At 35.4% G+C, this 27761-nt stretch overlaps 1 protein-coding gene across 5 annotated transcripts; it reads right to left on the bottom strand.

The window, feature by feature from the left end:
• Positions 1-167: 167 nt before the first annotated feature.
• LOC127869507 (zinc finger protein 2-like) lies at positions 168-26498 on the bottom strand. 5 transcript variants are annotated; one of them, XR_008044605.1, is made up of 9 exons: positions 22976-25165; positions 16150-16239; positions 14898-15033; positions 13424-13505; positions 12428-12485; positions 12204-12280; positions 9720-9831; positions 1601-1755; positions 168-890 (listed from the first exon to the last, which is right to left on the bottom strand). XR_008044605.1 is itself a non-coding variant. In XM_052412134.1 (2 exons), exons 1-2 carry the CDS (start codon positions 1795-1797, stop codon positions 611-613), a joined length of 477 nt encoding a protein of 158 aa, XP_052268094.1. In that variant the 5' UTR covers positions 1798-2124; the 3' UTR covers positions 168-610. The 5 variants fall into 5 exon arrangements, 1 of the variants encoding a protein (XP_052268094.1); XR_008044606.1 differs by lacking the exon at positions 22976-25165 and adding an exon at positions 19142-19233; XR_008044607.1 differs by lacking the exons at positions 16150-16239; positions 22976-25165 and adding an exon at positions 26400-26498.
• Positions 26499-27761: the final 1263 nt, after the last annotated feature.

Below are 27761 nucleotides of genomic sequence, written 5' to 3'. Positions count from 1 at the left end.
TTTGTGTACGTGTTAAGTGTTAAAGCAGTGTAAATTAGCATTCACCTTATCTTTATTAATTTTATTAATTGTGTCCTTTGCTAAATTATAAATATGTATAAGTGTATTCAATAATGCATATTGTTATCAGCCTGTGTTAGTTATATATCAGGAAAAAAGTCAGTATGTTTATTATTTCAATTCGTTTCTTTAATCACAACATATTATCATATATTTCAAATAACATGATATAAAACGGGTAGTATTTCAGAAACATGTAACATAATATAATTCTCAATAACAAACTGACAATAAGTTTTTTAAACATCCGACATATTATTGTAAATGTTTTTGTAATACGACCCCAAACAATATTTGAGTATTATTGGTTGTCAATTGCACAATATAACAGTAAATCACAGTTTCAAATCACATAAATCAATATATAAATGAGATTAACTTTAAATCACAGCTTTAAATCACATAAATCAATATATACGAGATCAACTATAAATCACGGTTTTCAATAACATTAAACAATATGTATGATATCGATTAATGTAGAGGCAGTTTACATTAATTAACATAAAATGAAGAAACATAGCTTGTACTGTCTAGACACATTATATGTTTAGTGTTTTGTTGATTTTTTATGCCTGTAAAGGTTTGTGGCGTGTCGGTATTCTTTACCGCAATGGCAGGCATGCGCTGCACGACCCTCGTGCTGACTAGCAGTGTGATCCTGGAGACCCTGCTTCGACGTGTAATTCGCACCACACGTGTCGCAAGTAAAGTTTTCGGAATTTGCGTTGTGCACAACAGCCATGTGTTTTGTTACCTGTTGTCGGGTCGCAAAGAATTTCCCACACTGGAAACATGCCTCGCGAGCCGCCTCTCCGTGAATATGATTTCTGTAAAAACAATAATATAGAGCGTTAGATGTGACGTGTTAGATATAGTCAGATTTTCAACAAGTCGCTTATTTAGCTTGTGCGCCAGCAATTTACATTTGTTACAACTGTTTGCTTGGAATTGACTAGTCGCCAAATGCGCGATCGCTCCGCCCACTAAGTTGTGTTTTCATAAAACGCTTATTCCATTACTCCGACAGTCTTTGTTTGTCGGACCATGTGGTCGCAATAAACGAAATCTGATTGATTATTATATGAATTTGATTGACAGCTGGCGAGTGGTCAATACCACTAACTGTACTCAAATGTGGCGTGTTCTGAGAAAACTGGGCAAAATGCTTGTGCGTAAAGTGTCATCCCAGATAAGCCTGTGCAGTCCGCACAGGCTAATCCGGGACGACACTTTCCGCCTAAACTGAATTTTCGCAAAGAAGAGACATCATTTAAACCGAAAATTCCATAAAAGCGGAAATTGTCGTCCCTGACATATTTTTCTCAGAACACGCCACAAATAATAATCGATCATGAAATATGAATGTAAAACCCACAAGTTTATAGACATTTAACAACGAAAAAAATATCGATATTCATCGTACAATATATTCCCAAGAGGTACACGTAATACTATTTATAGAGTTGGTAGCAACTTGTCTTATGTATAAAAACACACCAACACATCGAGAGCTATTTCACAAGATGGTTTTAAATACCTGTGCATTTTTAGTTTATCCTTGTCAAAAAACATCTTCCCGCAACATCGGTATGGGGCTTGTCCTTTGTGCTGTCTCATATGGCGGCTGTGGCCACTCCTGGACTGAAACTGTCGGCCACACTCAGTACAAAGACGCGTCGATTCCATATTCACCTGAAAATTTCGGTTTGATATTTGAAAACACATTTTGTTCATTATTCATTTACGCGTTTGCATGCTAATATTACATGAAAAGTTGTAGCAACACATAGCAAGAGGAATCAACAACTATGGGTGACATTTCAATGTTGCCATACTTTACGTCTTATACGTATGCCTAAATACCCACACATTTACACAAATACACACTCGCATATAAAGCTGCAACCTGTGTGATTACCGTGACGTACATGAGCTCATCAAAGATAAGTATCAAATGAGGATTCCTGTTTTCCTATTAACGGGAACCCTTTTTGATCATCTCAAAAGCGGGACCCATTTAGATCATACACAATTTTGGTTCATTAAACTGTTTAAGACAAGTTTTAGATGTCTTTTTTGTTGTTTAAATGATTGTTTGAAGTTGAGATTGATTGTTACAAATAGAATGTTTAAAATGCTTTCGTGTATTTGTTTTTTTAATCTGTAATCAAGTGGTAATCATCGGCGAAAATTTGCCGGTTCAGTCGCTCATACTATGTTTTTGATTAGACTTGTTGGCTGTTGCTTTTAACGTTTCACAAACAATTCACGCATGTATTGTTGTGTTGATTTAAATAGCCGCAACATAAAGCAGATTATATTTTAATTAATACTTATAAAAGATTCTCGCGCAATTAATTACCGCCAATTGTTTGTAATTGGTCTCATTTGGTAAAAATCTACATTCCAAAATCATAACATATTATATTAAGTGTGATATTTTTGATACGCCTTCCATTATTTTTCTTGTTCTAACTGATATCAGAGATAAAAAATTGTAGTTTGGATTTATATTTATTTTTTTAGATGGAATTTTGTCACGTTAATCATTTAACAGCTATACATCTAAAAATACTAAAAAATGTATTTTATAGGTCTTTGAAGTAACGCAAAACATATGGATAACGACACCAAATGTTTAGTCAATTAATCCACACAAAAAAACTCCGAAAAAAAAACACCTAAATAATATTTCAAAAATATATTATAAAGCGCCAAACGAATTTATTAATACATTTATTTGCAATTTTAAAAACGCGGCATAAGCATCAAATTAAAGATTATATGAAGACTGAAAGGCCGACGACACAACAAAGAGCTCTATGCATAAGCCGTAATATTTTTTTTTGCAGAAAAGCTTCAATAAATTACAGTAGTAATACATCTAATTATTAAAATATAAGTATCAATGGCATGAGTACGCTAGTGTGATAAATAAATGAGTGTTAGAAAGTGTAAGGAGTGCTTTGAAAATGAACATACTACAAAGCCATATTAAAAGCAAAGGGCATGACAGTATTTACATGTAATTTTAATTTGATGGGTTTTGTACAAAGAATGACGCTATTGAGGAATATTAACATACAACTGAAAAAACACAACTTCATATGATGCAAATTGAACTGTGTACTCGTGTATATTGAAAACTCGTTACTAGTGAGTATGAGTGACACATATCTAACATTTTAACACACATACATTTATATACATATATATTTTTTTAAATATTTTTTTCCTCTGTTTGGTGTCAAATGTAATTTCTTGTTTTTATGATATCGTTCGTGCATTGCCGTAACATCAAATCTTCATACGGAATGACGTAGTTGTAATTAACCGATACCCGCTAAATACGTTAAATGTTTTATTTTTATATTTTTTAAATACTTTATTTTTTCATAAATTTAACGGGCTAGTATCTTTACGGTGTACAATTTCTGATATTCTATATTGGACATAAATTTTAATTTGTAAAATATGTAACATATCTAATTTACGCAACTGTTAAGTATGTCGGAGGTAAATTATCTTACCAAATGACTGCTTAATACTACCAAGAAGATGAGACATGGTGGCATCATCAATTGTGTTTAATGACCAGACTGTCATCTGTCACCCAGTGTGGTTTATGACACCATGTGGTTAGTTAAGTCTGGACAATATCTGATCAAAACGAGATAATCGCAGAACAAAGGGGCAATGAAACACTGGAATGCAAAGGCATACACGATTTAAAGATTGAAGCAAATAATCAAATGAAAAATATTGCATTTAATTTAATTAAATGCTTTTTTTAATGTGTCAATGTGTTAGTTTTCCAAGACAACCAAGACCATGTAATGACGGCCTTAGAATTTAAAAAGAAATTCATCCGTTGAATAATCGGTGCTCTCTTATATATTTTACCGATTGTTAAGCAGCAGTGTAATGGCGGACGCGCAGAGAATTCAGGGGAGATAATTATGTAATGACTAAATTCTAGAACGGTCTATACCTCGGGTTTTCTCCGATTACAGCCGAGCTAAAATCAGGGGAGACAAAAAGGGGATATTTTTACGTCATCAAGCATGTGCATCGAACATATTGATAAAAAAATGGTTAAAAATTAATGTAAGACCGTTTTAAAAAACGCGAGAGTATTACTAAATGTCTGGGCACATTTATATTTTTGAAATAGGCCGAGATATGATTGTAACAAATATTCTGACCAAGATTCATGAAGATGGACAAAAAAGTGACCTCATATTGTCAACTTGTTTTTTTACTTGGCCGAGCTATCAGAAGAACCAATGGTCTTACCAAGTTTCACGAAGATTGGACTATAAATGCTACCTCTAGTGTTAACAAGGTTTTACTAAAGCCATAGAAAGAAACCTGTCCCGCCCCTGACGGCCATGCTTTACATGAACAATTGTCAAACTCGGCCGAGACACGCGGCGCATAGTCACTTATTTTAAATGCATGTTATGTTCATGCCCACGTTTTTAATCTAGTGTATGCTAAATCAATGAAATTTATTTTGATGCTAAAATACAAATTACCAATATCGGGCACAAATCGCCCAAGCTTTCCGATAATAGTTTATGTACTGAAATTCCTGTTACTTAGTGAGAGGTCCTTGTTTGAAATGCCTCCTATTTCGCTTTGAAGCCGCACGGCAGCTATTTTAGACAAAACAAGGTTCATTACTTAGCCTTAAAATCAATGGACCAAAACGAAACGCACACTTCATCTGTAAGTCATGTAGGAAGACTCAAATACCAAAAATAAGCTCAAAATCTGCAAGCGTTGCGCAAAAACCCTCCGCAAAAAATATTATAATACAGATAAGTCCAAGACTCATTACTTCGCCAAATATCAATGGGCCTGAACGAATTTCACGCTTCATCTGCGGGTTATGTAGGTAGACTCACATACCAAATAACTGCTCAATATCTGAAAGCGTTTCATACAAACCTGCGGTAAATGGTTATTATAGAGAACATTTCTGAGTCAAAGGCACATAACTTGGCAAAAACCAATGGACCGGAACCAATTTCACACTTCATCTGTAGGTAATGTAGGTAGACTCACATACAAACAAGAGGGCCATGATGGCCCTGTATCGCTTCACTGCTGAAAAAAAAGGCATGTGCAAATACTTAAATATAGGCCCTATTTAAGCACATGTACACTTTTGTGACCCCCTGGGCTGGGTCAAATTTAACACCAGGGGCATAATTTGAGCAAACTTTGAAGAGGACTACTATATCTCACTACATACAAAAAGTGGTAGCCCTAGGTCCTAGAGTTTAGGACAAGAATATTTTAAAAGTTTTCACAAGATAAGCAAGATATAAGTGTATATAATGTTCAATTTTGTGACCCGCGGGTCAGGGTCAAATTTGACTCAAAGGGCATAATTTGAACAAACTTGGTAGAGGACTATAAGATGTTACTGCATACCAAATGTGGTAGCCATAGTCCGAATGGTTTTCGACAAGAAGATTTTTAAAGATTTCACAAAATAGGCTCTTTATAAGCGTTTATTCAATTTTGTGACCCCCCCCCCCCCCGGTGCAGGGTCATAGTTGACCCCAGAGGCATTATTTGAACAAATTTGGCAGAGGTTTATTAGATGTCACTACATACCAAATTTGGTAGCCCTAGGCCCAATGGTTATGGACAAAAAGATTTAAAAAGTTTTCACAAAATAGGCCCCATATAAGCGTATGTTCAGTTTTGTGACCCCCCGGGCAGGGTCAAATTTGACCCAAGGGGCATTATTTGAACAAACTTGGTAGAGAACTATTAGATGTCACTACATACCAAATTTGGTAGCCCTATGCCTTATGGTTAAGGACAAGCAGATTTTTAAAGTTTTCACAAAATAGGCACTATATAAGCATATAATCGATTTTATGGCCCCCAGGGCAGGGTCAAATTTGACCCCTGGGGCATAATTTGAACAAACTAAGTAGAGGACTATACAATGTAACTACATACCAAATTGTGTAGCCCTAGGCCTAATGGTTATGGACAAGATTTTTTTAAGTTTTCACAAAATAGGCCTTATATAAGTTCAATTTTGTGACCCCCGGGGCAGGGTCAAATTTAACCCCAGGGATAAAATTTGAACAACTTTTGGGAGAGGACAATTAGATGTCACTACATACCAAATTTTATAGCCCTAGGCCCGATGGTTATGGACAAGAATTTTTTTAAAGTTTTCACAAAATAGGCCTTATATAAGCATATGTTCAATTTTGTGACCCCCCCGGGCAGGGTCAAATTTGACCCCAGGGGCATAATTTGAACAAACTTAGTAGAGAACTATAAGATGTGAATACATACCAAATTTGGTAGCCCTAGGCCCAATGGTTATGGACAGAAAGATTTTTAAGTTTTCACAAAATAAGCCCTTTATAAGCATATATTCAATTTTGTGACCACCGGGGCTGTTTCAAATTTGACCCCAGGGGCATACTTTGAACAAACTAAGAAGAGAACTATTACATGTCACTACATACCAAATTTTGCAGCCCTATGCCACGTTATGAACAGTAGATTTTTAAAGTTTTCACAAAAAAGGCCTTATATAAGCATATGTTCAATTTTGTGACCCTCGGGGCATGGTCAAACTTGACCCCAGGGGCATTATTTGAACAAACTTGGTAGAGGACTATAAGATGCCACTACATAACAAATTTGGTAGCCCTAGGCCCAATGGTTATGGAGGAAAAGATTTGTAAAGTTTTCACAAAATAGACCCTATATACATGTTGGCATATGTTCAATTTTGTTCCCCCCGGGGCAGGGTCAAATTTGACCCCAGGGGCATAATTTGAACAAATTTGGTAGAAGACTATTAGATGTCTCTACATACCAAATTTGATAGCCCTAGGCCCAATGGTTATCAACGAAAACATTTTGAAAGTTTTCACAAAATAGGCCTTATATAAGCAAATTTCCAATTTTGTGACCCCCAGGGCAGGGTCAAATTTGACCCCAGGGGCATAATTTGAACAAATTTGAAAGAGGTTCATCCCAGGAACATTCCTGATAAATTTCATCAGAATTGGACCAGTAGTTTAGGAGAAGAAGATGTTATAAGGAAAAGTTAACGCACGCACGCACGGACGACCGACACAGGACCATGACATAAGCCCCGCTGGCCTTTTGCCAGTGTAGCTAAAAATCAGCTAAATATCTGCAAGCGTTGCCTAAAAAACGGTTATTATAGTGTAATTCATAAGTCCAAGGCCCATAACTACGGTTATTATAGTTAACATTTCTAAGTCCAATGCCAATTACTTCGCCAAAAATCTATGGACCGGAACGAATTTTACACTTCATCCGTAGGTCATTTAGTTACTCACATACCGAAATTGAGCCCAATTTCTGAAAGCATTGCGCAAAAAACCTCCAGAAAACAGTTATTTAAGAAAGAATTTCTAATTCCAAGGTCCATAACTTCGCCCAAACACACATTTTACACTTCATCTGTAGGTCATGTATGTAGACTCACATACCAAAAGTCAGCTTAATATCTGAAAGTGTTGCGTGAAAACACTCAGGAAAACATAAATTAAGAGAACATTTCTAAGTCCAAGGCCCATAACTTCAAAACAAATTAATTGACCGGAACGAATTTTACACTTCATCTGTAGTACATGTATGTAGACTAACATACTAAAATTCAGCTCAATAGCTGAAAGTGTTGCTTAAAAAAACATCCGGAAAACGGTAATTATAGAGAAAATTTCTATATCCACCTTTATCTCAAATCCTCATGCTTTGAACTCTTCTACTAATAGAAGCTCCCACCTTGGAGTATATCCCTTAACCCAATATTACTTCCCTTGTCAAAAATAGACGTTGAACCTGCCAATCATAAATAAATTGTACCTCCCTTTAAAGCTTACTACTTCCCTTGCAAAAAATGTAGATAAATCAGCTGTATCTTTGTCAACAAGAGGGCCATGATGGCCCTGAATCGCTCACCTGACTAACCAAATACAATCCCAACCCAGATCTCATCAAGATAAATATTCTGACCAAATTTCATAAAGATAAGATGAAAACTGTGACCTCTATTGTTTACACAAGGTTTTTCTATTATTTGACCTAGTGACCTAGATTTTGACCCCAGGTGACCCAAATACAATCCCAACACATACTTCATCAAGATAAACATTCTGACCAAATTTCATAAAGATTGGATGAAAACTGTGACCTCTATTGTCTACACAAGGTTTTTAAATTATTTGACCTAGAGACCTAGTTTTTGACCCCAGAAGACCCAAATACAATCCCAACCCAGATTTCATCAAGATAAACATTCTGACCAAATTTCATTAAGATTGGATGAAAACTGTGACCTCTACTATCACAAACAAATTGTTGACTGATGCACACACGCACGCACAACGGACGCCGGACATCACATGGTCACATAAGCTCACCATGTCACCTGGTGACAGGTGAACTAAAAATACAGATTTTTAGTTCCACTACTTATCTCTAGCAACTATGGAATGCTGACCAAAACAAAGATATTTTCTGTCGTGCCATGGGATGAAGGAGCAGAGAATAGCAATGAATGAGAACAGGAAAAAAGACATAAGGTTCGATTATTTAACTCTGGCTAGGTGCCAAGATTTTGTTTTGAATATCTGTATTAGTTTGACATTTAGATGCAACATTAAACCTAAACAAAATATACAACATTTAACATGACCATGCCAAAACTAGACTTTCATTGTTTAATCAATAGATTAATTGTATTTCACATAATTATTAAATCCATAGCAAGGTCTGCTTATAAACTACCCCCCCCCCCCCCCACACACACACACATTTCAAGGCAAAATGTCCATCAACACTCTATTTGAGCCAAGGCACTTTTCCTCTTTAGTTAAATAATTTTAGTAAAAATGACCTTCACCTTGACCAGACTTGCCCCAAATGAAGTCCAAAGCTATACATACACAAAATTTCAGCAAATATCTAAAAAGTCAAGTTATTTAGTACAATTATTTTGGCAACAGTGACCTGGTCCTGATGAGCCACAAATGCAATCCACTGCTAGGTTTGCATGCACCCAAACTTGACAAAATCGCAAGAAAATACCTCTATCCAAACAAAAGAAATTTAAAGGGAATTCTTTTTTCAATAACAGTGACCACCTTTCTGGAGTTAAATTCAATCACTGTGTAAGACCTGGGTCTCAAACATTTTCTAAATACAAAGGTAGGAAAATAAACAAGACTATTGCCAAGCCATATAATTATGTCCCCTACCGGCTCCACCATTGTCAGAAATATAAAAAATAAATATTTTTTAAATATATTTGTTGCCATAGCAACCAGATTTTTTTTACGTAGGAACAAAATGAAATGTTGTGCATAATGTCCATATTGCCATCCATCCATGTTTCAAGTTTCATGAAAAAATATTAAGAACTTTTGAAATTATCGCAGGATCCAGAAAAGTGCGACAGACTGACGGACTGACGGACACACAGAGCCCAAACCATAAGACCCCTCTGGTGAAACCAGTAGGAGACAATAACAGGTTTTGTTAAGAAAATGTGGCAAAAGTAAGATTTTCAACAACAAAAAGTAGGATTATAAGGAAGGATGTCCGCATCATATTTATCTGTTTGAACTTACTCTTACCAATACTATTGAATAGTCCCATCATTCAGCAGTAGTATTTTGTAGACATCTAAGTTGCTGGTACATGGCAAGCCTCGGAAGTTGAAAGGTGCAGCAATCAGATGCTCACAGCCTATTTAAAAAAAAAAAGAATTATGCGTTTATTAGGTTGTTAGCATTATTGAGATTACCTCTTAGCGTACAGCTTAGTGAATTATAACACATGCCATACCATAGTTTGTACAGAATCTCTTAGGTTCATATTATTAAAATTACTATATTTTACACAAAAGTTGGGTCTAAACCAGAAGCATATATTCTGATCAGTAAGCAAAGTGTTAATCATATCTACATATGAAACATGCATATGTGCAATAGAAAAACATATCAACATATTCAAAATGCATAATAAGGTTACTACATGCAGCATCCTCAATTAAGATTTGTTTATTTAATTTTCCTAAACATTTTCTAAGGAAGATGATTGCTTTAAAAGGCATAAGTTAATAAATCCTTTAAATTTTCTTTTTGACATTTTCTACTGCTTTCCTTTGTAGGACATGCCCTTCAGGCATTGTTTTTGTTCTTGTTTAGATTCATAAAACAGCAAGCATGAAGCAACAGTTTAAGGAATTTGTGTTCTAGAAATTTAAAGCCATGTTTATACCCACTCAAGGATATATCTATACTATCATATATGTTTATTAAAACTTTGTCAACTATTACTGAGAACAATTTTATATTGCATTTCTGAAAATAAAATCTTATGACAAACGGCAAATTTGTCTTATTTACATAGTAATACTAAGCATTTTGTCACTTATAACCCGGACGATTTTACTATGGACAGAACAGCAGGTAAAGCAGGGCTTATTTCCCATCTTTGTGTGGCCTTGGCAACCTACTTTTTTTATCCCCATGCTTTTCGGAGAAAAAGTTGGGATTACATGTATGTGGTTATCTCCGCCGTCCGTCCATTCGTCCGTCATGGCCACTATCTCCTTCTACCCTATTAGCAATAGAACCTTGAAACTTACATACATGGTAGCTATGAGCATATGAGCGACAGTGATGGCCACAGAATTTTGATCTGACCCCTGGGTCAAAAGTTATGGGGGTTGGGGTGGGGCTGGGTCAGAGATTTTCCTGCAACCTCAATTCGAACAAGGGCTGTTTGTAAAACATGCATGCCCCCCATATGGGCTGTCAGTTGTAGTGGCAGCCATTGTGTGAATACGTTATTTGTCACTGTGACCTTGACATTTGACCTAAAGACCTGAAAATCAATAGGGGTTATCTGCCAGTCATGATCAATGTACCTATAAAGTTTCATAATCCTAGGCGTAAGCGTTCTTGAGATATCATCCGGAAACCATTTTACTGTGTCGAGTCACCGTGACCTTTGACCTAGTGACCTGAAAATCAATAGGGGTCATCTGCGAGTCATGATCAATGTACCTTTGAAGTTTCATGATCCTAGGCGTAAGCTTTCTTGAGTTATCATCCGGAAACCATTTTACTGTGTCAAGTCACAGTGACCTTTGACCTAGTGACCTGAAAATCAAAAGCGGTCATCTGCGAGTCATGATCAATGTACCTATGAAGTTTCATGATCCTAGGCGTAAGCGTTCTTGAGTTATCATCTGGAAACCATTTTACTATTTCGAGTCACTGTGACCTTGACCTTTGACCTAGTGACCTGAAAATCAATAGGGGTCATCAGCCAGCCATGATCAATGTACCTATAAAGTTTCATGATCCTAGGCCTAAGCATTCTTGAGTTATCATCCGGAAACCATTTTACTATTTCGAGTCACTGTGACCTTGACCTTTGACCTAGTGACCTGAAAATCAATAGGGGTCATCTACCAGTCATGATCAATGTACCTATGAAGTTTCATGATCCTAGGCCTAAGCGTTCTTGATTTATCATCCGGAAACCATCTGGTGGACGGACCGACCGACGGGCGGACCGACATGTGCAAAACAATATACCCCCTCTTCTTCGAAGGGGGGCATAAAAATATTCACAAACTTTTCAAAGTTCTGAAATAATGAATCACGAAATGTTCAAGGTTCTGAACAAATGAGTCCCAAACTTCTTTAATTGTGAAAATTTAAGACGAAAACTTCTCACATTTGTGAAAATCAGCCATTCCATAAAAAAAGTCCTCCAAAGCTTTTATAAACAACCCTTTGAAGTGTATTCCTAATGAATAGCCATGACGAGAAGATAAAAGTTGTTCAATTTGTGTAAATCTCTCGATAATTCCCTGCTGTTATGCCATATTATTTTACCTTATGCTTTTTCAAGAGCAATTGGCCACTCTGACCATGTATCATGTATTGCTAACAATTTTTGATGTAAGCATTGACCAATTGATAGTTACCAAGTACCCACAGCAGTTAATCATTGGGTTACAAATGGTATTAAGTGTTACTGAATGCTCTTTGATATATACCCTTTAACAACAAGCAGTTCATTGTGTAATCAATAGTACTGACCTTAAAGACACGAGTTAACATCGAGGGCATCGAGTTTACATCAGAGGGCTGGAGCTGACTGACACGACTTCGTTCAACTGAAAGATGCCGATTTTTAAACTTTGAAATTCAGGAAAACAACTTAAATACAAAAAAATTGCAAACTAAAGTTATTGATTAGTAAGGGTGTCATGTTTACAGATTTTTCTAATCGTTTAAACGAAATGAAATAAACGAAACGTTACCGTTTTAAAGAAATCCCTATGTCCGTGTTAAAAGCATCAGTACCATCGCATTTCCAAACTGAAAATAGTTATTTCCGGAAGTTATATTCAGTGAATATCCCATACGCGCAATGACGTCATATTTAAACCATAAAATATTATAAAACCATCCGTATCACCACATGTGTATTCTTCATTCTATAAAAATAATTTAAAGAACGTCAAAAATAATGTAAAATCGATGAAAAATACTGTTTCCGAAAACGACACGTATTTTGCACATGAAATACAATGTGCATATCGTTTGACCGCAGAAAATGAAAAACCAGCTAACTAGCATAAACGTAAACAATATATAATTTTTTTTAATATTGCTTTTCAACATGCTACCGCAGTGTTTTACTTTGCTAATCAATCAATTAAAATATTTCAAGATGGCGGCATATGCACTGTTTCGTTGCCAAGTTGTAAGATTTTCGGAAAGTAGCGAGATCTTCCGTTAGTTTCCGTTCATATCTGTGCCATCCGCTTACTAATCAGAAATAAATTACTGCCGAATTCGGTAGCCCGGATTTACCGCAAGTACCTTTCTTCATCAACATACTTCGTACGGCTAGTCGGCTACGTTATTTGCACACCAATATTTATTATATTGATATTGACTGTCGTTTAAACGTTTACTGTTTTGGTAAACGTTTTTCAGCAAAACACGAAACGCGACCGTTTAAACGTGACACCTTTATTGATTAGCAAACATAAACTTTAACCTCAATTTAACGGGCATAATGCTGCTTTATTTAGTCCAGAGTTTTTGCCATTGGTCAGTGTCCATATAATGTAATGACCACTAAAACATATATTGATAATATGTGATTGATATGGGTTTTGGTCTGTTTCCTCACGATATGATCAAAAATACATGTTTGAAGTTGCATTTCATTACTTTAATATATCTTTAACAGAGGTATGATATTAATGTACTCAAACCTTAATCTAAATTATATCTTGCACACAAACCTTTTGTAGACAAAAGGGGTCATAATCCTGCCAAAAGCTCATCACAGCTGTAGGTCTTGGTCAGTCAATTTTCATCAAGATCCTGAACAAATATATATATATGTAAAGTTTTTTTTCAAGATATGTAGTAGATACTGAGAAAATGAAAAGTTGCAAGCAAACTTTAACCTGAAATGTCTATGTACAAAAAGGGACAAACATTGTGGAAGTCTGTTAAATTACCGGTCAATATACCGGTTAGTGTATAGAACTTGGTCAGTGACCTAGCATAATGACATCAAATACATGTGAGAAGTTTGAAGAGATGCCTAAAGTAGAAACAGTGATATGAATATGTTGCACATTTATACGAACCAGAGGGTTATATAAATGCAAATGTTGACACAGACGAATGGGGACAGTTAGGATTAAAGAATGAACAATCTAGCTTCAAAAGCTAGGTGAAACTAGAGTTGTCACCATAGGATGACTTATGCCCCCTATAAACGCTTGATAGAAGTTATGAGCTTTTTTCGAAACCTAAACACACATTTCGAAACCTAAACCCGGACCCTAAGTTCAAGGTCACAGGGGTTAAAATGTGTGTGCGTATGGAAAGGCCTTGTCCATATACACATGCATAGCAAATAAGAAGGTTATATCTCAAGGGACATAGAAGTTATGAGCATTTTTCGAAACCTAAACGCAGATTTCGAAACCTAAACGCCGACCCGAAGTTCAAGGTCAAGGTCACAGGAGACAAATTTTTTGTGCGTATGGAAAGGCCTTGTTCATTTACACATGCATACCAAATATGAAGGTTATATCTCAAGGGACATAGAAGTTATGAACATTTTTCGAAACCTAAACACAGATTTTGAAACCTAAACGTGGACCCTAAGTTAAAGGTCAAGGTCACAGGGGTCAAAATTTGTGTGTTTATGGAAAGGCCTTGTCCATATACACATGCATACCAAATATGAAGTTTATAGCTCAAGCGACATAGAAGTTATGAGCTTTTTTCGAAACCTAAACGCAAAGTGTGACGGACAGATGGACAGACGGACAGTCCGATCACTATATGCCCTCCTACAGGGGGCATAAAAAAGATTGCTTCACAAATGTGTTTGGTCGTGATACTTTTAGCTAAATTCCCTGATTTGTAGGCTTCATTGATCCACTCAACCTTAATATAAACCGTGTAGCTGGTGCCAACGCTCGGCTGCAGGTGCAGTTTTGAATAAATGAAAGCTTGTCAGAAGTTTTATATTAGAGGTCACGGTGACCTTGACCTTTTCTTAGTGACCCAAAAATGGTTGTGGCGTGTAGAACTCATCAAGGTGCAGCTACATATGAAGTTTCAAAGTTGTAAGTGGAAGAACTTAGATTTTAGAGCCAATGTTAAGGTTTTAGCACGGCGGACGACGAGCTGGCTATGACAATACCTCGGGTTTCCTACAAAAACAGCAGAGCTAAAAATATATATCAATCTCACCTTTAACATGATTCGGAAGTAAGTTGCACCCTTAAGCTGTCTAATGTGATCATGATAATGTCCCCTCGTGACGGCTTCTTAAAATATTCTTTGACAGCCATATTTTTTTCTAGATGAACATCATCTTAAAACACACCTGAAGTGGAAAAAAAAATTCAAAAACAATATAACAATTAAATATTATTTGCAAGTCCAATTTCGAAAAATGTATCTTTAATTCATTTATGTCCTGATTACATGATACCAAACATATAGAAATATTCAATTTTATTTAACAGTCAAAACGAATATGCAACTTAAAATATACAAACTCTAAAATTGTATTTCAAACTAAAGATTTTAAATGTTTTTTAGACTATTGAGGAAAATATTGATATATCTTTATAAAATCTGCTGATTTTATATTAAAAGTATGTGAGAGGGTCCTAAGCCTTTTTTCCAATGGTTTGCACAACAATACACATTTTAGCCTGTATAGAAGATGTCAATTTAATTAAAACAATTTAACTGATTCTGGCTGAAATTTACTTACAATTACACCATTTGTGCAGACATTGTGTCCAAAACCTTTATCATATTGTGCCATAATCTTAATATTTTGTTAAAATAGACAGTGATTTAAGTAATGCTTGATTGGTCATTTTCGGATCAGGTACTACTTACATGTATATGTACCCTGGTACTCTTAAGTACCCCGGGTACGGAAAATATACTAGGCCAATGTCACATGTGCGCATGTGCATCAAAAGTGGCCCTAAATGGGATATGTAAAACAATGTCTTTTCATGATATTTTCCATTATAATTCAAGTAAATTATAAGCAAACAGTTTATAATAAAATAACAACAATATATCAAATTATATGTACTTATTAGAACAGGCAAGTAAGAAAGCGAAAAAATAGGGCAACCCTAAATTGTTAAAATGTCACTTTAGACTGAACTTGTAAAAGGGGCAAATAAATAGCTCATTCTTGAACATCACTGTGGCTTGTAAAAAGGTTTCTATAACACTTTGTCAGCTTTAATTGTCCTCATATGCAGATAGTTAGGCTCAATTGGTCATTGTCGGCTCGGGTACTACTTAAAAGTACCCCCGGTACTCTTAGGTTAACTACAATTAGGCTGTAAACAGTCATATCTTTAAAAAGTAGGAAACAAATAGCCTTAGGAATAATTTTCATTAAAAAGTAGGAAAAAGAAGGGGAAAAAAAGAATATTCCATTAATAGTAGGAATGTTTAAAACACTTACCATTGCATTGCAATTCAATTTTACCAACAACTTCTGGTTACAGGCGACTGCGCAGATTGGGGACTTGTGAACTGGATGTGTGGCATCAACCTTAAAAAATTTTTATTAATCAATCAAACCAGAAATAACATAACCTAAATGTGTTAGGTTACATACATACATGTAGTATTAGGAAACTAGCATATTAGGTTACATACATAGTATAGCAAACAAGCATATTTTGGGAAACAAGGCCAATACATCAAGCTGGTTATTGTTCTAGTATTCAACACATACAAGGCTGTTTATATGTAATCATGCATTGGCTTATCAACAAGCAAAGCAATAAGCATTAAAAAATGTTACATAAACCATTGACATATCAAAAATCAAAGCATTACAAAATGTTAAAATGCACTGCAGAATAAAGGCATACAAAATAACATTACAGATGTTCAGAGACCATATTATGGTCTATAGACAAACCTACTGAGGTCATTTACATTGATTAAAAAGCAAAGCTAGATGTATAAGCATATAGTATGAGGTGATAATACTGATTATGCACACTACAGAATGCATGCTTAGATACACCAAGCAAGCTATTTTGATCTTTTAGAACAACCTTGTGCTCCGGACTGCCTGTGAATACTCAGACAGGTGTCCGTTAACTTGCGGCGTTTAATTATTATCAATTTCAGTGCACAGCGAACCTATTGCAAAAGAGTTGTTATTTAAAGCGTACACCAAGTCACCATGGGATTGCATGCTTTTAAGGTAATGATTATAACAATCTTTGCTTAATAAACACAACACTTAAATTATCAAATCATAAAATTAATCTAATATTTGTTTCTGTGTAAAAATAAACAAGGTTATAAAGTCATCTACTCAATTATTTAAGTAACAAAAATGTAAATTCATCACCTTACATGTACATGCATACTTGGGGATGTAAATATGTGACAAGCCATGCAATTTTTCATCCAAATGGCAATGCTGGTCAAATGTGGTACGTTCATATTTTAATGAGTGTAGATAAATATAATTTTTGTATTCATTGACATGATCTTAAACAAGAGCTGTCAGAGGACAGCGCGCTCGACTATTCGAGTGCTTGACAGTATAAGGTAAGCCATCATGGGGAAATTGTTCTTTTTTAATCAGAGGCGTCGGAGCTGGGGCGGCAGGGGCGGCAGCAGCCGCCCCAATATTTTCGGCAAAAATGAAATTTTGACCTTTTTTCATTTTTTTTTCATTTCAATACCCGTATATTTGAAAATATCTTTTCCACAAAGCAAGGTTATCACGCTTTCGCAGTTATGACAGGTGTATTGTTGATTGTCATCACCTGCCCGCGGTAATGTACGTGTCAATTATGTTGTTAATTGATCGGTCTTTTTTTATAACGATAATCCCTTTATTCTTGAGTAATTAAATCTGGGAATCTTTAATTGTCTGTATGATGTAAGCCTTTGCTCCTTTGAATTTATATAAAGGAAAGTATGACGTGAACCAAATGTGCTGATATCCAAAAGTCCTTACTTATCACACAATTAAAGATACCTCAAGATACCTGAATTAATTGTAATAACTCAAAGTCAATTGATAATTCTAAAAAACTTATTTAATGTTTTTTACCGCTTTTTGCATCATTTCAATATGTCTACTCCAAACCAACCAATGAATTTCAAATTTCCAAAACGGAATTACCAGAAAATAAAACATGCATGCCCCCCATATGGGCTGTCCATTGTACTGGCAGCCATTGTGTGAATACGACTTTTGTCACTGTGACCTTGATCTTTGACCTAGTGACCTGAAAATCAATAGGGGTCATCTGCAAGTCACGATCAATGTACCTATGAAGTGTCATGATCCTAGGCAAAAGCATTCTTGAGCTATCATCCGAAAATCATTTTACTATTTCAGGTCACCATGACCTTGACCTTTGACCTTGTGACCTCAAAATCAATAGGAGTCATCTGCAAGTCATTATCAATCTACCTACAGGGCTTTTTTTCCTTCTTTTGGACCCGCCGAAAAACTGCCCTTTCCCCTCGGATTTTTTTTTCCCCTCAGCGGGTAAATTTTCCCCCAGACTTCATTTTTTTCCCCTAAAAAAAAAAAAAAAAAAAATTTTTTTTTTTTTTGAACTCTAAATACATAAGTTAACCTGATCCAGTGTAGAAAATATAACATATTGCATAATTAAATTATCTGTTGCCTTGAATTTGTTTTAAAAACAGCAAAATAAGTTAAATTGATTATTTAAGACTTTCCTTATTTTCCCCAAAATCCGGCGTTTCGCGTGATTTTTTTCCCCAAAATCCGGCATTTCGCGCAATTTTTTTTCCCCTCAAAAAAGGCCAGGCCCTTTCCCCAAAGTCAGACAAAAACCACTGTACCTATGAAGTTTCATGATCCTAGGCGTATGCGTTCTCGAGTTATCATCTGAAAACCATTTTACTATTTCGGGTCACCGTGACCTTGACCTTTGACCTAGTGACCTCAAAATCAATAGGGGTCATCTGCGAGTTATGATCAATCTACCCATGAAGTTTCATGATCCTAGGCGTATGCATTCTTGAGTTATCATCCAGAAGCCATTTTACTATTTCGGGTCACCGTGACCTTGACCTTTGACCTAGTGACCTCAAAATCAATAGGGGTCATCTGCAAGACATGATCAATCTACCCATGAAGTTTCATGATCCTAAGCGTATGCGTTCTTGAGTTATCATTCAAAAACCATTTTACTATTTTGGGTCACCGTGACCTTGACCTTTGACCTAAAAATCAATAGGGGTCATCTGCGAGTCATGATCAATACACCTATGAAGTTTCATGATCCTAGGCCCAAGCGTTCTTGAGTTATTGTCTGACAACCACCTGGTGGACGGACCGACAGACCGACCGACAGACCAACCGACAGACCGACATGAGCAAAGCAATATACCCCCTCTTCTTCAAGGGGGGCATAAAAATCCAGAAGAACGTTTTTTTAACCCACATGATACCAATTGTTGTGTCGCCTGCTACAAAGTACAAACTGCGAAATATAGAGATCACTTTTCCATCGTCTGTCTGTCTGTTACAACGTTTGTCATTCAGAATATGCCTGCAATAGACGTGTATAAGGTCAGGTATCAGGCATAAAAACGCACCAGAATGCGCCATTGGACGTTAAATTTGAAAAAATTTCCGGACCCCCACCAACAGGAGGGGACTACCCCTCCCATACCCACCCCCTCCGCCGCCCCAATGTCAATTTGCTTCCGACGCCCCTGTTAATAAGGTCAAGGTAATATAGTCATATTCTAAGTGGAAGAGGACCATAATTGAAACATATTGATCACTTATGTTTTAAAGAAGTTGTACTTTATAGACGATTCCGAGTTCAGGTATATTTTCCACAATCTCTTGAACATATGTAAAGACATAAAACAAACTAATAAGATTTTATTTAAGTTTAATTCTTTTTTTTTAGGGGGGGGGTGGGGTGGAGAGGGGGGGTATAATGTGGGGGTGTGGTCATTTATTAGATGATCTTTCAAGAATTACAAAAAGGAAAAAAAAATCTTCTTTTTTGAGGGGGGGGGGGGGGTGAATTCTGGGGATGGGGGGTGTTGTTATGTCAAAGTATGAATTAAATCTGATCATAAATCAAGAAGTTATGGCAATTTAATTGAAATTTATTAATTTTACCTTGACAGTCAAAGGTCAAGTTCAAATTCAACTTGCCAGGTACAGTACCCTAATGACAGTAAGAAAGTACAAATGTATTTGAAGTTTGAAAGCAATAGCCTTGATACTTAAGAAGTAAAGTGGATCTAAACACAAAATTTAACAAAATATTCAAAGTTACTAAGACAAAAAAGGGCCATAATTCCGTTAAAATGCCAACCAGAGTTATGCAACTTGCCCTGTACAGTCCCCTTATGATAGTTAGTAAGTGTTGCAAGTATGAAAGCAATAGCTTTGATACTTTAGGAATAAAGTGAACTTAAATTCACAACTTAACCAAATTTTCAATTTTCTAAGTATAAAAAGGGAACATAATTCTTACAAAATGCTTGATACAGTTGTCTGCTCTTGTTTATAGATTGTGGTCATGTTGGTTAAAAAGTATGCAAAATATAAAAGCAATATGACAAGGTTCATAGAAAATATTTGAGGTGGTATGCAAACTTTAACATAGATTTATCAATAATATGCATATTCTAAGTGAAAAAAGGGCCATAATTATTACAAAACGCTTGTTACAGTTGTCTGCTCCTGTTTATAGATTGGGGTCATGTTGGTAAAGAAATATGCAAAATATGAAAGCAATATGTCAAGGGACATAGAAAATATTTGAGGTGGTACGCAAACTTTAACATAGATTTATCAATATTAAATGCATATTCTTAGTGATAAAAGGGCCATATTTTTTACAAAATGCATGATACAGTTGTCTGCTCTTGTTTATAGGTTGGGGTCATGTTGGTAAAGAAGTATGCATATAGTCGAGCTAAAAATGAAGTTAATTTACTTAAATATAACATGTTATTTAAGCATTTACTAAACAGTGAACACTGATCAGGACATCATTTGGACGAAAAGGTGTATGGCCTGGAACATACATGTATATGCTTGGGAGTATAATCTATATAAACATATAATACAAATCATCGAAACCAAAATTATACATATTTGCAATTATCATCAAAAGCATTAGTTCACAAAACTGGTCCAGACATTTAAACACAATAAAAACATAGTGGTTTTCACTGGTACATTATTTCTTTAATGTCAACTATTAACTAGAAATGGCGCAGCAGAGGCAGCTTATCCCCACGCCGCATGTTTGATCCATGGGCGCCCCAGGGTTGGTAACCCCAACCCCCAAAACTTTTGACCCAGGGGTCCGATCGAAATTCAAAATAGTGCACTGTCACACATATGCTCATAGCTACCATGTGTGTTTCAAGGTTCTAGTGCTAATAGTGTAGGAGGAGAAAGTGGCAAGGACGGACGGAGGGACGGACGGCGGAGATAACCACATAAGAGATTTTAAAATCTAAATGCAGACCCTAAGTTCAAGGTCAAGGTCACAGGGGTTAAACATTACACGTGCATACCAAATATGAAAGCAATATCTGAAGGGACACAGTAGTTATGAGCCTTTTTTCGAATCGCGCTCGCAGGAAAATCTCTGACCCGGACCAACCCCAATCCCCATAACTTTTGACCCAGGGTTCAGATCAAAATTCCGTCGCCATCACCGTCGCACATATGCTCATAGCTACCATGTGTGCTAGTTTAGGTTCTAGTGCTAATAGTGTAGGAGCAGATAGTGGCCAGGACGGACAGCAGAGATAACCACATAATCCCCACTTTTTCTCCGAAAAGTGTGGGGATAAAAAAAGGATGTCACTGTGTCAGTGTTTTTTTTCGTTCAAAATCGGGTCCGGTATTCGGTCTCATTTTCAATGGAAAAAAGTATATATTTTTCTTAAATGGGACCTACAAATGCCCAATTAGGGGTTTTTACAAAAAAAATAATATTTTTTTTTTAGATTTTAGGGCCCTCTATCCATTTTAGAGGAAGCAGGTCGCTACCCTCATGAGGGGGAATTTTCGCGGTGTTTCCCTTTTTGGGGGATTTTTTTACTTACTCTCTCATTATTACATTTGTAGATGTTTGCACAATATTCATTTCTTTTTTCATAATTAAGTATGTTTAACAAGATTAAATTGAAATAGAATTGAGATATAATAATCATGAGACACATCTTTAAAAAAAAAAAAAAATTTTTTTTAATTAGGGGGAATTTTTCTCCCAAAAAGGGGAAAAAAGTATACTTTTCAGGTGGGGGACTGCGGCCGAATTTCGGCCCCAGATTTGATAGATTGAGGGCCCTGGATATGACATTTTGTTCATCTCCCATTCAGCCATTTAAGTTCAAACTTAGTAAAAATTATACTGAAAACACTTGTATTCTCAATTTGAAGCATTTTTTTAGCAAAACAGCAACAGCAGTATAATTTCCCAATTTAAGTCAAAACAACGCAAATTTAACCAATTCAAAGGGACCCGGCCTCGTTCCCAAAATGGTGAAAAAACACACTGTGCGTTGCTTATTACCACCAGAGTCAAACTATTCTTTATTTCTTGATAAGAGAGAGATAAAATACTTTCCAGTTTTAAATTAGTGACTTTTGGTGATTGTCCAAGAATAAATGTAATTTGAAAAATAATAAAGTTGATATAGCAAATTGAAATTAATATTTATGTCATATAGAAAAATTGGAACTAATATATAACTGTATACCAAACAAAGTTATGTACAATTTAACAAATATAATACTAGTTCAATGTTTTTGGAAAAGATCATGTCACTTTTTTGTAGCATATTTTCAAATTAATGCCCTTTACAACCACACATGTTTCCTCAGTAAAAACCTCATTGGGAAAAGTACTATTAACCCTTTCCCACTCAGAAGAACAGTAAAAACAGCTACATGTATGTGCAAACAGCATAAAACTAGAACAGCCTGCGAGTAACTCGCAGTCTGTTTAGGTTTTATGCTGTTTGCTGCTCATCAGCATCTAATGGTTGGAAATGAAGCCTTTCAAACTTGAATATATTAAAACTCATTTGATTTTCTAAAGGACTTCAAATGCATCAAAGTGAGTTTCTAAGTGGAAAAGGGTTAAACTACTAAAAACTAAAATAATAAGATGTCTAGACTCTGCAGTGCTTTATCTTTAAAACTAAAAATTGTTTTTCTTTTTCTTTGACATTCTTTACAACTTTACAAGGCTAAAATAAACATACCAAGGCACTAAGCAAAGACATACCTTTCAACAGAATGATGTGGAGAGGACTGATGGCACACATTCTCAGCTACAGGTCCCATCAAGCTCAGTATTATACATGTATAGTGTAGAAATGGCACAAAATCAAGCTTCAAATATACTAAAACACTTAAAAACAATTATAAGGGATTGCAGTCACATAAAAATTACATCTACCAACATGAATCAAATATGAATAATAGGAGTTTTTAAAGAAAAAGTAGAAAAAAATATTGAAAATTAAAAAAAGTAGGACCAGTTGACAGCCTGTACAATGTACCCCGGGTACAGAAAATATGCTTTATTCCCGCCCAAAATTCTACGTTGTAAAACACCCTACTGACTTACTAAACAGAATTCTCTTTAAATAAAACATGCCTCAACATGCTTTTTTAAATACGAGTTTCGATAGCATAGATGCCATTTTACAGAAAATTGACATAAATGTGAACATAATTCATTTAAAAAATGAGCAGACAAGACCAATTTAGCATTAGTATCCCTGGGTACGTTTTATTATATTTTCCATACCCACTGTAAATTGTACTATACTTAGGAGTACCCAAGGTACTTTAAAACAGTACCAAGCTGACGATGACCAATTAAGCAATAGTTGTGTAATTATTAAACAGCAGGACCTAGAAATAACCTATGACTTAACCATGCAAGCATGTCTGGTTTAATATAAAGACAGCATAAAATAAATCAAACAATCTGGAGCGTAATTAGGGTTTCATTGAGCATATGCATGTCACTTTAATTCCCCAGACGACGGTATGCATTGACAAATATCAATGTAAACACAAACTGCTGCTTTACCAAACTTTAAATTTGGTTATATAAAATACGGGTTGATACAAGTTACATTTAATAACTAGTGCAATTGTTATGTTAGGGAAATCAGAATATTCAATAATAGGTTACCAAATATGCATATTAAAGGGACGTTTTTGAGCTTTGGTAAATAAATTGACAAAATTAAAAAATGTTTTTCAGATTCACACATTTTCTTTGAAGTTATGACTTTTGGGAGAAGACGATGATAATGAACATTAACAATGTTCTAAAATATCAATTTTTATACTTATAAATTATATAAGCCATCCTCCTAATGCCACAAAGTATAATGATATAAAAAACTGAGGAGCTGCGCCATGAGCGCATGATACGCCCGTCGTTCGCCAATGAAGTAGTAAGGTAATAAATAACCCTTTGAATCATTTTTTTACTTCAGTTTATTTGTATTTGAATACATGGTTTATTTTATAAGTACATGAGCATGGAGCGCCGTCTCCTTGACATTCATACCATATCTTTTTTTGAGTATATGTATGCATTTCTTTAGAGGATATGGAGTTGAAGTAAACCTGTTATAGATATTTTGACCAATAATAAAAGAGAAATGTAGATGGGTAAGTGGTAGTGTACAATCGGAATAGAAAAAAGCTCACCTTGTTCAATTTTTCAGGGATACTAAAAAAAAAAAAAAAAAAATCCATCGAAGGATATTTGAGCTACAGTAGGACATTCAATGAAATAACGAAATTTTGACGAACAAAGTCCCATAACTCTGGAACGACAATTCAGAATTCCGTCAAAAACGAAAGGGGATCAGGGTTTATCAATATTAAGATTGTGTTAAAATTTGAAGAAAATCTGTCAAAGGATATTTGACGTAGTGTACGACATTAACAGACGGACGGACGGACGGACGGCTACGGTAGGACATTCAATGAAATCACGAAATTTTGACGAACAAAGTCCCATAACTCTGGAACGACAATTCAGAATTCCGTCAAAAACGAAAGGGGATCAGGGTTTATCAATATTAAGATTGTGTTGAAATTTGAAAAAAATCCATCGAAGGATATTTGAGCTACAGTAGGACATTCAATGAAATCACGAAATTTTGACGAACAAAGTCCCATAACTCTGAAACGACAATTCAGAATTCCGTCAAAAACGAAAGGGGATCAGGGTTTATCAATATTAAGATTGTGTTAAAATTTGAAGAAAATCTGTCAAAGGATATTTGACGTAGCGTACGACATTAACAGACGGACGTCATAGACGGGCGTATAAAAACTCCAAATTATTAAATCATTTTGAATTATGTTAACGCTTTATAATTTTCAGGTTTTAAAATTGTCAAAAGGTGCATGTAATGGATATTTTAGAGCATGGTAAATGTTCAGTATAACTGTTTCTTCACATATATACGGGGCGGGGGGGGGTGGGTAACTTTTCAACTTTCAGGGTAGGGGTGTCCCGCTCAGACTTCCGAAATGTGACCCATTTTTATACCAGAACTCTGATAAAGAAGACCCATTTTGATACAAGATTTTTTTTAAAGCATACCCATTTGAATACGATAATATTGAGAAAGTGGACCCATTTCAATACAAGAATTTTGATAAACTGGACCCATTTCAATACTAGAATTTGATAAAGTGGACACAGTATAGTTTGTGCATCTTTCCCGCTACTGAAATTTACTGTTTGAAACCAATTTATATACAAGAATGACATACCATACCCATTTTGATACTGATACTTTCAAATCTATATGCATTTATAATTTTTATATACAAGCAAATTTCTGATTTCAATACCCATATCTATTCTTAGCTGCTCAAAACCATACCCATATCTATAATTTTAGTCGAAAAACACACCCCTTAAAATAAGCACACCCCTATATAGGAAGTTACCCCCCCCCCCCTCCGGGGCTACAACGAAAATTTGCGAATCTGAAACATTTTTTTTTATTTTGTCATTTTACCAAAACGTGAAAAGGCCCCTTTAAGTGCTAGACTTCTGCTCCAAAGGTCAGTCGGTAGTTCGATCCCAGTTGCAGGGTTGGCATATTGACATTCAATTGAGTATTGACCGGGCTGGCAGTCAATAACCGGTTTAAACCGGTCAATACTGGTCGATCGAAAATTATAGCATTTAAACATCACAAAGGAAGACTTTAAGCTATTCCAGATTAAATCAATCATTATTCTGTAATTGATAAACTTTTTGTTGAGTTATTTATTGTAAAAAAATCTTTAAAGCTGTACCAAATTACTTCTTTATTATTTATGGAAAATACATAAGGAATATCTTTATCTCAGACTCAGTGTATCATATCTGTTACTAAACTATTATTACTGTTCTACATGTAGTTACCATAGTACTTCACTGATCTATTGATATATCTATTTGATAAGCAGATGGACAAACAGAACTCTTTTTTTTCTAGGGTTATAAATCTGGCCCCTAAGCCTTAATTGGTAATAAAATGCATGCAGTGTTAGGTCTCTGATATTGACAGTCTGATATTGACAATGAAGCAAATCTGCCCTTACTAAGGGCCTTAGGCTATTTCAAATCACTCCAACAAAAGGAGATAACTGTTTAATTAGATCCCATTGGTATTAACCTTATACATATTATATAACGTAAGCAAATTAAAAAGGCTGATTAATTAGAGCGTCCACTTCGCCATTTTGGTCAAAGCATTCAACGGTCGCCTGTCACTTTTTCACAAACAAAGAAGAACTTCCTGTAAATTGGTAAATGAACTGTACTCTATTTTTAGAATATGGCAGTGTTCGTTTACATGCAGTATGTCAGATTTTATATTATTATGGCCAGTTTGCATTGTTTTATAATCGGGTTCTTCGTCTTCTCCCGATACAATACCCCTTCTAAATAAAACATTTTGGACCGGCGCCTAATGGTTTAAGGGTGAAAAACTGGTGTCCGGATGGATGTTAATTAAAAAATTATCCATTATTCTTATATTATCGGCCCTTATCATTACCTTAGATTACCTTAGATGAGTTCTTGAAGAAGGCCCTCAGCCTCTGACTCAAGCTCTTCATTTTCTTTATCTCTTCCGGTCGAGATTTTAGCTTCAAAGTTGTAAACAATTTCTTGGTTTTTCCAATATTTATCAAGTCTTGCCTCAAATGACTTTATAGATGTAGCTGTAATAACGCTGTTTGGTAATGAGTTCCAGGTGTCAACGACTCGGTGGCTGAATGAGAACTTTCTGGTGTCCAAACGAGGTCTTGTCTTATATAATTTCTTATTGTTTCCCCTAGTTACGCTTTCTTGATTCAGTTTTAACAATTCCTTTTCATCAAAATAATATTTTCCATTCAGTAGTTTATAAACTTCTATCATATCCCCTCTTACTCTTCTATAACTCAATGTTGGTATGTTCAATTTCTTTAATCGTTCTTCATATGATAGGTTGTTTAGTCCAGGAATCATTCTAGTAGCCCTAATCTGCATGTTTTCAACTGTAATAATGTCTTTTTTCTTGTAGGGGCACCAGATGGGATGGGCATATTCAACGTGAGGTCTGATCAGTGCAGTATATAACTTTTTGAATGTTGGAATGTCAAGGTATTCAAAGGATCTTCTCATTGCGCCTAATACTGAGTTTGCCTTATTTACTTTTTCAGTTAAATGTTGTCCAAATGTAAGCTTATCGTCTATGGTGACCCCTATATCTTTCTCTGCATGGCTTATTTCCATAGGTTTCAAGTCTGGTCTTAATTTGTATGTTCTTTCGCACAATTTCTTATTACTTATAGTCATTGTTTTACATTTGTCTGGATGGAATCGGAGCAGCCACTTGTCAGACCATTTACTCATGCTAAATATGTCTTGCTGGAGCATTTCTTTGTCTTTTTCCGAGGCAATTTCCCTGAATATTTTTGTGTCATCTGCATATAAATACAGCTGGCTATCATTTTCTATGTTTTCAGTGATGTCGTTAATGAAAATTACG

The sequence above is a fragment of the Dreissena polymorpha genome, chromosome 2 (assembly GCF_020536995.1).
Source record: "Dreissena polymorpha isolate Duluth1 chromosome 2, UMN_Dpol_1.0, whole genome shotgun sequence".
NCBI lineage: Eukaryota > Metazoa > Mollusca > Bivalvia > Myida > Dreissenidae > Dreissena > Dreissena polymorpha.
This window is presented reverse-complemented; position numbering and strand designations above follow the sequence as displayed.

Coding starts and splice junctions, on each gene's coding strand:
- LOC127869507 (XM_052412134.1), bottom strand. CDS start 1,797: ATGAACAAAATGTGTTTTCAAATATCAAACCGAAATTTTCAGGTGAAT. Junction 891..1,600: donor GATAAACTAAAAATGCACAG/GTATTTAAAACC, acceptor TTGTTTTTACAG/AAATCATATTCACGGAGAGG.